This window comes from Thalassophryne amazonica, chromosome 6 (assembly GCF_902500255.1).
Source record: "Thalassophryne amazonica chromosome 6, fThaAma1.1, whole genome shotgun sequence".
Lineage (NCBI taxonomy): Eukaryota > Metazoa > Chordata > Actinopteri > Batrachoidiformes > Batrachoididae > Thalassophryne > Thalassophryne amazonica.
The window spans coordinates 60363005-60375912 of NC_047108.1; the positions used below are offsets into that span (position 1 = coordinate 60363005).

Sequence of the window (12908 nt, forward strand, 5' to 3'; positions counted from 1 at the left end):
AGGTCTACCTTGGATCTGCTATGGCGACCCTGAGTGAAAACAAGTGAGCTGCTGAAGAGACTTACATACGAGGTCTGTCAATAAAGTATAGGTCCTTTTATTTTTTTCAAAAACTATATGGATTTCATTATATGTTTTTACGTCAGACATGCTTGAACCCTCGTGCGCATGCGTGAGTTTTTCCACGCCTGTCGGTGACGTCATTCGCCTGTGAGCACTCCTTGTGGGAGGAGTCGTCCAGCCCCTCATCGGAATTCCTTTGTCTGAGAAGTTGCTGAGAGACTGGCGCTTTGTTTGATCAAAATTTTTTCTAAACCTGTGAGACACATCGAAGTGGACCGGTTCGAAAATTAAGCTTGTTTTCGGTGAAAATTTTAACGGCTGATGAGAGATTTTGAGGTGATACTGTCGCTTTAAGGACTTCCCACGGTGCGAGACGTCGCGCAGCGCTCTCAGGCGCCGTCGTCAGCCTGTTTCAAGCTGAAAACCTCCACATTTCAGGCTCTATTGATCCAGGACGTCGTGAGAGAACAGAGAAGTTTCAGAAGAAGTCGGTTTTCAGCATTTTATCCGGATATTCCACTGTTAAAGGAGATTTTTTTTAATGAAAGACGTGCGGACGGATTGCCAGCGTCGGCTCGCAGCCGCCGCGACGCTCCGCAACAGGAAAAACACCTCTGTTGGAAGCCTTAAGGACAAGTGTGGAACATGTCCAGCTGTTTAACAATTTCTCATATACTCACTTCCACTGAAAGCCATCAAAAGCCGCCTGGATTTACAAATGGTTATCAACACGGAGGTGTTTATCCTGTGCCGCCGCACCGCGCCGGCTGCGTCCGACGCGCAGACCATCCGCACGTCTTTCATTAAAAAAATCTCCTTAACAGTGGAATATCCGGATAAAATGCTGAAACCGACTTCTTCTGAAACTTCTCTGTTCTCTCACGACGTCCTGGAGCAATAGAGCCTGAAATGGGGAGGTTTCAGCTTGAAACAGGCTGACGATCGGCGCCTGAGAGTGCTGCGCGGACGTCTCGCACCGGGGGACAGTCCTTAAAGCGACAGTATCACCTCAAAATCTCTCATCAGCCGTTAAAATTTTCACTGAAAACCAGCTTAATTTTTCGAACCGTGTCCACTTCAATGTGTCTCACAGGTTTAGAAAAAATCTTGATACAAACAAAGCGCCAGTCTCTTAGCAACTTCTCAGACAAAGGAATTCGACGAGGGGCTGGACGACTCCTCCCACAAGGAGTGCTCACAGGCGAATGACGTCACCGACAGGTGTGGAAAAACTCACACATGCGCACGATGGGTTCAAGCATGTCTGACGTAAAAACATATGAATGAAATCATATAGTGTTTGAAAAAATAAAAGGACCTATACTTTGACAGCCCTCGTATGCACAATAGATAAATCCACACTTAATAGTTTTGCTACGCAAACCTTATCATATCCCAAACCATAATCATGAATTATGATGTATTTATGTACTTGGCAACTGCTTATAGGGGTGTAATGATGCTTTGGCGAATTGTGAGTACCTGAGTACTGAGTACCAAAACAGTGAACAGTGTTTTTTTTTAACAATAAGTACAACAATTTATATGAAATGACTGGACAGCATTTGCACAAGATGTTCAATAATATTGCACATAGCTCTGAATAACTCTGTTCATTATGTATCATCCTGCAGAATAGGGAGGAATTATACAGTCTTATTGCTACAGGTAGGGAGGACCTTCTGTGGTGCACCTCGGTGGCCTCAGTCTTTTGCTGAAAGGTGCTCTGACAGGACATCAGTGTGGCATGCAGGGGGTGGATGCTGAGAAGCTTCCTCAACATCCTCCTTTCTGACAGCTCCACCACAGACTCCTAACCCCCGGGACAGAGCCAGCCCTCCTGATGACCTTGTTGAGTCTGTTTGCGTCAGCTGCCTTCAGCCTGCTGCCCCAGCACACTACAGTGTAGAAGATGATGCTGGAGACCACCGAGTGATAAAACATCTGCAACATATTTCTGCAGACATTGAATGATCTGAGCCTCCTGATGAAGTACAGTCAGCCTCTGACCTTTCTTATACACAGCATCTATGTTTTACAGTCCAGTTTGTTGTCTATGTGGGCACCCAGTGACTTGTAGTAATCTATAATGTCACATAAGTTCCATTGATGGTAACTGGGTTCAGACAGGTCCTTCCGTCTTCTGAAGTCCACCACCAGCTCCTCGTCTTGGATACGTTGAGCTGCAGGTGGTTGAGTCCACACCACTCCACAAACCTGTCCACCACACTCATGTTACCGTATTTTCCGCACCATAAGGCGCACCTAAAAGCCCTTAAATTTTCACAAAAATCAGCCGTGCGCCCTATAATCCGGTGCGCCTTATGTGCGCACTGAATTCCAAAATCTGTAAAAATGACCGACGTTGTCTTTGACCGGCGGAATATCGGACCATTTCCCGCTGACACAAGGACGTAATACGTAAAGTACGTACGCTAGCAGCGTAGAGTCGTACCCTGGCCAGCAATAAACCAATTGGAGAACATTACATAATAACGTAACATACGTACGCTTGGTAGTGTAGAGTACGTACGCTGCCAGCGATAAACCAATCAGAGAAGAGTCCGTGGTACGTACACTTACCTCCGCCACTCCTCCGGTAGTTACCGTATACTACAGGCATCCTGCAAAACAACATTTGTTTGTCTAAGGACCCCCGAAATGGCGCCAGCGAAGAGGACATGCTTACGAGGTACAATTCAAACTACAGGCTATCAGTTACGCGGTTGTTCATGGGAATAGAGCAGCTGCGAGAGGAAAAAAGGAACAATGAACTGCGCCAGGTTAAAAAGACCAAACGGACTTTCCGTAGAAAACAAAGCGAGGTGGCCACAGCTAGAAGGACCAGCTGTTCAATTCAGACACAGAAGATGAAGACTTTGAATGGATTTGTGACAGAACCATAATAAAAAAATGTGAGTACATATTGTTAAATACCGGTAGTTCAAAGTTGTTAAAAGTTCAAATGAACTCACTGTTTTGCTTCCGTGACCTTTTTTTTTTTTTTAGACTATATGTTTTAGCGTGCGCCTTTTGTAAGGGTTAAGTACCCGCTAATTGAGGGTGCGCCTTATAATCCGGTGCGCCTTATGGTGCAGAAAATACGGTACTCATCTTCCTGGTCATGGTGTGAAGAAATGTATGTTCCCACACTCACTTATTGTGGTCATTCTGGGAGGAACTCTTTGATTCTTGTACACAAGGAGGCACCCACATCTAGTAACACTGGCATCAGTACAAAACACAGTGATAACATACATTTCAGCATGAAGACAAACCAAGTTTAAAAGCCTCCATCTGTATTTCACTGCATATGTGAGTTTTCTGTGGCTTTGTCTGTCACTTGCACCATACAGACAATGACATTTTGTCCTGGAAAAGCATCCCTCCTAAACATTATATAACCAAACAAAAGATAATGTGACTTTTTTGTTTAATTGATGCATCACTGGGTATTGACTTTATAAACACAACTTCTGAACTACTTTATGATTTCAGCGAAACCACACACAGTGGCCGCCATCTTCAAGGGAAACTAACTAGACTTATGTTGTTGTTATTTAAAATACATTATATTTTCTATTTATATGTATAGAAGTTTACCATTTTGTTATCGTCAGGTTTTTCACACCATCCATGTATAACACATGCAAGCAGCTAGTATGGAAGCACAGGGGTATCATTTTGTGAGTTTGTTCACAAATCTGCATTTTTAGTGTACTCTACTGTTATGGCACCACTGTCAGGTGATTCTGATTATTCAACACAGTCTAAGACCAATATTCCAGTTCAGCCAGTCTGTGTGTGTTAGTGGCACAGTGCTTGTATGAACCAGAATAGCAGGCGAGTTTTGACACTCCCACAAATTCATTGCATTTGTGACATAATGTGGTATCCTGGTTACAAAACTCGTACCATTAAAGTATGACTTTTGATTTTATATTGATCTGCCATTAAAGGCATTTGCTGGTTGGAAAGTTTGATTTAATTACTTTATTTACACCTTTCAGCATCAGTCTGTAAATTGCTTTTTCTGTTTATAGCAGGAGTTTATTTTTCAGATTTTTGGTGGACTCCCTGTTTTATCATGCTACCTGTCTGCCTGTGTCTTTGGACAAAACACTGTCACACTGTCTTCCACCCAGCTGTACATGGGTACAGGCTTTGACTGGGAAGTAATCTGCATCAGCCTAACATCCTGTACAGGGAGAATCTGGAGATGAGCATGGGCACCACGGGGCCTCTGGGTCTGTAGGACTTACTTCTGCTTCATCTATGTTTTATCGGGAAAGTAGAAGGAATGGATACAGTTCTGAGAAGTCTGTTTTCTGTGCAACATTCCAGACACAATTCCCACAAATATATGGAAACATTGAGTTGAGTTCAAGTTCCTTGTCTGCATAGTACATGCTGTACTGGCATGAAAAAAAAAACACGCTGAACATACAATATGAACGAAGTGCATTTACATGCCAGGAAGATATCAGCTGACTCAGCTTACACTGGATTTTGAGTCTCCACAAAAATAACCCCTTAGTGAAGTGAAAATTGGTGCACAAAGCCAAAAGTACACAATTTGTAAGTAAATAGAGTTCATGGTGTAACTGTGTGGTTAGTTTTCTAGATCAGGTCTGGGAGCATGCTTTGGTGTGGCACACTGCGGCATCTGACACCACGGAACTGTTCCAGATCCTGGATGGCAACCACCCAGGCAAACAAACGGTCCATCCCGATCTCTCAAAAGTAACAATATGCAGTATCTGCTGTAGCCAAGTGAAACGTGGGCATCCCCTTGGCCTTTGACAGCTGCTGGAGTCCACAGCGCTGACGCACCTGCATGCTGGGTTATGTCCAGAAAAATGTGGCACGGCCAAAATGTTGCAGCTGACTTTACCTTCAAGTGATACTCCTCATGTGATACTCATCCATCCTCAGTTTTCTAGCAAGATGCTAAATGATTGTGTCTTTTATAATGTGCTGGCTTTTGCTCAGATATTTTATCAAGGGAGAGACATTCTTCTCTTTCACAGTTATGTCAAAATATTATCCAATAATCACCTCATGTACTCTCTTTCCCGTACAAGTGTTTGACTTGGTAGCATATATAGGTCTGTACTGTATGTATGTCATATACGAGTACAAGTAATAAGGCTGTGGGGTTTTTCTTTCTTCCCTGTTGTTTTCCTTCAGTTTGTCTTTAGGGACACGAGTGTCTCTGTGTCACTAGCCTGGGTTGGAGATGGCAAAGGGGTGAGTGTTTCTTTTTTCTCTCTCACGGTTTCATGCTGCTCCTCTGTTCCTTAGCATAACAAGAAAACTGGGTTTAATGTGAGTAAAACTGGCTTCACTTATAGATTACATACTGCTTTTATGTCAGAATTTCATGCCCAATAATTGAATCTATGCTTCACTTGCTTAAAGCTGAATATTCCTTTCTGGCAGGTAATCCTGGCTTTGACAACTTTTTGCACCACTCTTCCTGTTAAGATCTGGACAGTCTAGACTATATCGAAGGTAAATGTTAGTCTCACCTTTTGAGAGGAAAAAAAAAACATGGTTCATATGTCATTTGTGTTTAATTCTGCTGAAATCCATTGCCTGACAGTGAGAACTATGGGAAGTCTTTCCAGGACGACACCACCCCATCAACAACACCATCATCAGAACAGACTATGGCATTACTATAGACCCTGAGAACTCTGGAAAAGTGAGTGACCTGATCACATCTTAGTGGTGAAAATTTTGCAACACTTGCATCTTGTCCACTGTTAAAAAATGCAGAGCTACACTTGTCTCACGTTATTGTCATCAGAGGGACTGATAATGGTATGCCTTGTAGGTGATCCTGGTTGGGGAATTATCCGGACTCTACCTGTCACGGATTTTTGTGTCCAGTGACTTTGGAAAGAGTTTCACTCCTCATGCCCTACCCTTCTTCCCCGTATCACCGGTTACATATGACCCTGAAGATTCTAATGTGTTAGTGGCCATCAGCAAGAATGTAAGTACTTTAGACAGTGAAGGATTTGTGAAAATTAAAAGCTGTGTTTTGTTTTGGTTCTCTTCTTGATAGTGGTGGTTATAAATCTGTCTTTAACAGTGAAGGATTTGTGAAAATTAAAAGCTGTGTTTTGATTTGGTTCTGTTCTTGATAGTGGTGGTTATAAATCTGTCTTTAACAGTATGACATACTTTTACCATTGCTTGTTTTAAAATTAAAACTGCTTGTACAGGCTGCGTCATATTTCCCTAGGAAGAAGATCCCCCCCTCCCCCATTGCTCCCAAAGCTTGCATAGTGCACATTTTTAATGAATGTAGTGTGTGTGTGTGTGTGTGTGTGCGCGTATAAGCAGTTGCAAAGTGTTAACCTTCTCAGTTGTATCCTCACAGCTGAACTATAACTTCTTTTCTAAACTTTTTTAATTGCCAGAATGATCTGTGGCTGTCTGAAAATTTTGGTAGCAGCTGGAGAAACATCCATAACTCGGTGTGTGTAGTAAAATGGTAAGAAATTGAAAAATTGAACAACCTTTGTTGGTATTTGTGTCACTATACATAAATTATTGGAGACAAACCATGAGCAAACAGCTTACTCAACAAAATATAACGCAACACTTTTGGTTTTGCTCCCATTTTGTATGAGATGAACTCAAAGATCTAAAACTTTTTCCACATACACAATATCACCATTTCTCTCAAATATTGTTCACAAACCAGTCTAAATCTGTGATAGTGAGCACTTCTCCTTTGCTGAGATAATCCATCCCACCTCACAGGTGTGCCATATCAAGATGCTGATTAGACACCATGATTAGTGCACAGGTGTGCCTTAGACTGTCCACAATAAAAAGCCACTCTGAAAGGTGCAGTTTTATCACACAGCACAATGCCACAGATGTTGCAAGATTTGAGGGAGCGTGCAATTGGCATGCTGACAGCAGGAATGTCAACCAGAGCTGTTGCTCGTGTATTGAATGTTCATGTCTCTACCATAAGCCGTCTCCAAAGTCGTTTCAGAGAATTTGGCAGTACATCCAACCAGCCTCACAACCGCAGACCACATGTAACCACACCAGCCCAGGACCTCCACATCCAGCATGTTCACCTCCAAGATCGTCTGAGACCAGCCACTCTGACAGCTGCTGAAACAATCGGTTTGCATAACCAAAGAATTTCTGCACAAACTGTCAGAAACCGTCTCAGGGAAGCTCATCTGCATGCTCGTCATCCTCATCGGGGTCTCGACCTGACCCCAGTTCGTCGTCGTAACTGACTTGAGTGGGCAAATGCTCACATTCGCTGGCGTTTGGCACGTTGGAGAGGTGTTCTCTTCACGGATGATGCGAAGGAGATGTGTTGCACTGCATGAGGCAAATGGTGGTCACACCAGATACTGACTGGTATCCCCCCCCCCAATAAAACAAAACTGCACCTTTCAGAGTGGCCTTTTATTGTGGGCAGTCTAAGGCACACCTGTGCACTAATCATGGTGTCTAATCAGCATCTTGATATGGCACACCTGTGAGGGGGGGATGGATTATCTCAGCAAAGGAGAAGTGCTCACTATCACAGATTTCGACTGGTTTGTGAACAATATTTGAGGGAAATGGTGATATTGTGTATGTGGAAAAAGTTTTAGATCGTTGAGTTCATCTCATACAAAATGGGAGCAAAACCAAAAGTGTTGCGTTTATATTTTTGTTGAGTATATAATTATATATATAATAATATATATATATATATATATATATATATATATATTAAAAGCCAAGTGCCCTCTGAGTGCATGCATGTGTATGGCTTTGATCACAGAGAAACTTGGTATGCTTATGGATTTTGGGTCAAGGATGAACGCAGCGAAAATGGAAAGTTGATTGGACTAATATTTTTGGAGAAATTAAGGATATTAGCTAACAGTGAACAATAGACATTGATAATTACATTCTGGACTCGCATGCCATTCCTGGAGGGAGCAGTAAATCATCTATATATTCAAAGCGAAGTGGCGTGTGTGTGTGTGTGTGTGTGTGTGTGTGTGTGTGTGTGTGTGTGTGTGTGTGTGTGGTTACCTTTGATCATGGAGAACCTGTGGAGAGCTGATATTTGCCTTTGGGTATGCCTATGTATTTTGGGTCAAGGATGAATGCCACGAAAGCGGAAAGTTGGACTAATATTGTTTGAAGCTTTGACAATAATTTAAAATTAAAGCGCTTTGAGCGGCTGATGCAGATGGAAAACCGCTATATAAATGCAGTCCATTTATTAATTCAATAATCTAAATGGCTCATATGAGCTGGACAATAAGAGATGAAACATTGAAATTATTGTGTATTTTAACCCCAAGTTTGTGTCAGCATGTTTCGGGAAACTATTGAAGCAAAGAGAAATAGAACCCTGTATTTGTAATACTGTAATCTGAAGTGTGTGCTTTGATGTCCTTTACTTTGAGCTAATAAATGCTTGTACTAGTGTTTTAAGATATAAGACTGTAAAAATACTGAGCCATCTTTTGACTGAGGCAAACATTTTGAGAATGGCTCTGTAAAAAATTACAGTGATGCTGCACCTATGTAAAACAGACAGTAAAACACTGGTGACTGTTTGACTAGCTGTGCTGTGCCCAAACTGTCACAGGCTCTCGTTGTTTTTAGAGGAATATCCTGGTACATGACACTAAATTTAGCAGCTTTTAATGTAGCATTCATAAAAACAAAGCAGGTGATATGAACAGGCCACAAAAAGGGTCATTTCATGTGATACATGAGTTCTCTGAAGTCGGAATAGTTGTAAGTATTGGTAGAATGCACATGATTCGATGGGGCATGACTGCACACTTGATGCATTTGATAACTCAAGGTGCGTGAGCCAAACACAAGACAAGCTATAAAACCAAACCACAAAGTTTCTATAACCTCTTGGATGATACTGAGCATGATGTTTGTCTGAAAGTGGCCCTTGGCTTGGACAAATGACCACACAAGGTTGGTGGTACGATCAAGACGTCAACAAATCTCAAAACATTCACCCATCTGAAAACCTCATGACGGTTGTGACTAGTGCAGTGGTTTCATGTCATCCTATTGGTAGCAGGAAGACACCATGTCTGTACAATGAGATCGAGAGTTCTGAATGTTATTTGGGTTCTATGATTTCTGGATGACTGCCAGAAATGGCATGTATGACCTGGATGTACAGCATGTGTAGTTGCAGAGGTCGAGGCATAATAAGAACAGTCACACGTTACCTACTTGACGTAAGCAGCCTGATCAAGTGCCTGGGACACAGCAGCTGTCTTTTACGGAATCTTCTTGCCAACATCCCAGAATTCATAGAACTTTAGTTACATTTATAACTCTGTTTCATTCTTCCTGACAGCCAGAGATGTGATGACCTATAACAAAAACATCTTACTGGTGGTGATCAGTGATGGGAATAATACCATTAAATAAATGCCGTTACAAACAGCATATATTTTTCAGTAACGGGTAATCTAATTAATTACTGTTAGCCAATATCCGTAACTTCTCCAAAATATTAGTCTTATCAATGTTCCCTTTTTGCAGTGTTCATCTTTGACACAAAATACATCAGCATACCAAATGTCAAATGTCAGCTGTCCAGTTTGTCTGTACTGCTGTAAGCAGGTGCTTTTAATTTGACAAACCGAGATGTGTTGGAAGACATTAAAACCACTACACATTACACTCATGGTACCAACATGAGACTTAACCCACTCATGGTTAGAACAATGTAACACTTTACTAAACTGGCTAAACCAATTGAACTACAAAAACACAATAAATCAATAACACTAACAACACTGTTAAACTAACATGAACCACAATAACATTTAAAACCTCAAAACCCTGAAATCCCATGGTGCATTGCAGCACAATATCCATTGTTTACTGGTTAGCTAAAATTGCTAATTTCGTAAAAAATATTTGTCCTGTCAACTTTCCGTTTTCACAATTTAATTAGGGTTATGACTACAAAACCTTTTTCAAAACTTTCATTTTCCTGATGTTGCATTTGATGAACTTTTACCCATAGATCACTTTTTTGAAGTTTATTTCATTGGATCATGAAAAAACCTTCCGTACCTAGCACCACATCACTTTTAAAAATACGAGTTTACACAATACTATTTAAAAATAACGTAATAAGAAAAGAATGAACAAGTATCAAGAAATATATACAAATAAATATTGCTAAAATATATTAATAAACATAATTAAAAGAAATAAAAATAAAGGTAAACTAGATAAAATTGATAACAGATAAAATAAAATGTATAAATAATGTGATGAGCTGATCTATTGCAGTGTTCTGCTTTTGTAGTTCATAGCATTTACACCAGTGTATAGTTGTTCACATCACATCATTCATACAGTTTTGCTTTCTTTGCAGTATTGCTTTGGAGGATCTGCTGTTGAGTTCTTCTTTTTGGAAATACGTGCTTGCAAGTAAAATGTCAAAATCAGCAGTGGAAGTAGCTGAGGAAAAATGAGCACAAATATTGAAATCAAGCACAAAGCGCCGTCCTTGTATACTAGAGCTAAAACAGGATATGAGTGAAACATTATGGGTTGTGCCTTCCAACAGAGATATTGAAATCAAGCAAAGTGCCGTCCTTGTATACTAGAGCTAAAACAAGATATGAGTGAAACATTATGGGTTGTGCCTTCCAACAGAGATATCGTTGGAAGATTCTTGGGAATTTTTGATGAATTGAAAGGACGACATGACCAACTCAGAAAAAATATCTGAGGAATTGTTGAGCTTTGGGAGAAGCTGAATTTTCCTGTTCTTTCCAAACAACAAGTGTCTGCAAAGGTTGACAAACTTATCACATTTTGAAAAACACAGAAAGCGACCAAATGCAGAATTTGAAGAAAATCTTGCTCATCTGTTCGATATTACAAAAACAAATAGAAATTGGCTTTGTAGTGAGGACAAAGAACTGTACAAAAGACAAATTAAATCAGGAGGCAGGGTGGGATATACAACTGTGAAAGTGGCTCCTATGTCAACAATCCATCCATCAAAAAGGGCCAAACACACATCAGAACCCTCGACAAGCCAAACGGTTATCTCTGAATCCAGTGATAGTGAGGAAGGAAGCAGTGGTGAGTGTGACCCTGATGTGCCTCGCTCCAACATAGTACAACCCCTGGCAAAAATTATGGAATCACCGGCCTTGGAAGATGTTCATTCAGTTGTCTAATTTTGTAGAAAAAAAGCAGATCACAGACATGACACAAAACTAAAGTCATTTCAAATGGCAACTTTCTGGCTTTAAGAAACACTAAAAGAAATCAGGAAAAAAGAATTGTGGCAGTCAGTAACGGGTACTTTTTTTAGACCAAGCAGAGGGAAAAAATATGGAATCACTCAATTCTGAGGAAAAAATTATGGAATCATGAAGACAAAAGAACGCTCCAACACATCACTAGTATTTTGTTGCACCACCTCTGGCTTTTATAACAGCTTGCAGTCTCTGAGGCATGGACTTAATGAGTGACAAACAGTACTCTTCATCAATCTGACTGCAACTTTCTCTGATTGCTGTTGCCAGATCAGCTTTGCAGGTTGGAGCCTTGTCATGGACCATATTCTTCAACTTCCAAAGATTTTCAATTGGATTAAGATCCGGACTATTTGCAGGCCATGACATTGACCCTATGTGTCTTTTTGCAAGGAATGTTTTCACAGTTTTTGCTCTATGGCAAGATGCATTATCATCTTGAAAAATGATTTCATCATCCACAAACATCCTTTCAATTGATGGGATAAGAAAAGTGTCCAAAATATCAACGTAAACTTGTGCATTTATTGATGATGTAATGACAGCCATCTCCCCAGTGCCTTTACCTGACATGCAGCCCCATATCATCAATGACTGTGGAAATTTACCTGTTCTCTTCAGGCAGTCACCTTTATAAATCTCATTGGAACTGCACCAAACAAAAGTTCCAGCATCATCACCTTGCCCAAAGCAGATTCGAGATTCATCACTGAATATGACTTTCATCCAGTCATCCACAGTCCACGATTGCTTTTCCTTAGCCCATTGTAACCTTGTTTTTTTCTGTTTAGGTGTTAATGATGGCTTTCGTTTAGCTTTTCTGTATGTAAATCCCATTTCCTTTAGGCGGTTTCTTACAGTTCGGTCACAGACGTTGACTCCAGTTTCCTCCCATTCGTTCCTCATTTGTTTTGTTGTGCATTTTCGATTTTTGAGACATATTGCTTTAAGTTTTCTGTCTTGACGCTTTGATGTCTTCCTTGGTCTACCAGTATGTTTGCCTTTAACAACCTTCCCATGTTGTTTGTATTTGGTCCAGAGTTTAGACACAGCTGACTGTGAATAACCAACATCTTTTGCAACATTGCGTGATGATTTACCCTCTTTTAAGAATTTGATAATCCTCTCCATTGTTTCAATTGACATCTCTCGTGTTGGAGCCATGATTCATGTCAGTCCACTTGGTACAACAGCTCTCCAAGGTGTGATCACTCCTTTTTAGATGCAGACTAACGAGCAGATCTGATTTGGTGCAGGTGTTAGTTTTGGGGATGAAAATTTACAGGGTGATTCCATAATTTTTTCCTCAGAATTGAGTAAGTCCATATTTTTTTTCCCTCTTCTTGGTCTAAAAAAGTAACCATTACTGACTGCCACAATTTTTTTTTTCTGATTTCTTATAGTGTTTCTTAAAGCCAGAAAGTTGCCATTTGAAATGACTTTAATTTTGTGTCATGTCTGTGATCTGCTTTTTTTCTACAAAATTAAACAACTGAATGAACATCCTCCGAGGCCGGTGATTCCATAATGTTTGCC

At 40.6% G+C, this 12908-nt stretch overlaps 1 protein-coding gene across 1 annotated transcript in view; it reads left to right on the plus strand.

Moving 5' to 3' along the window:
• LOC117512248 (sortilin-like) overlaps positions 1–12908 on the plus strand; it is a 132719-nt gene that overhangs the window by 24611 nt on the left and 95200 nt on the right. Inside the window, exon 2 of the mRNA XM_034172250.1 lies at positions 5254–5313. Coding sequence (XP_034028141.1) covers positions 5254–5313 — 60 coding nt within the window. The remainder of the gene's footprint in view (positions 1–5253; positions 5314–12908) is intronic.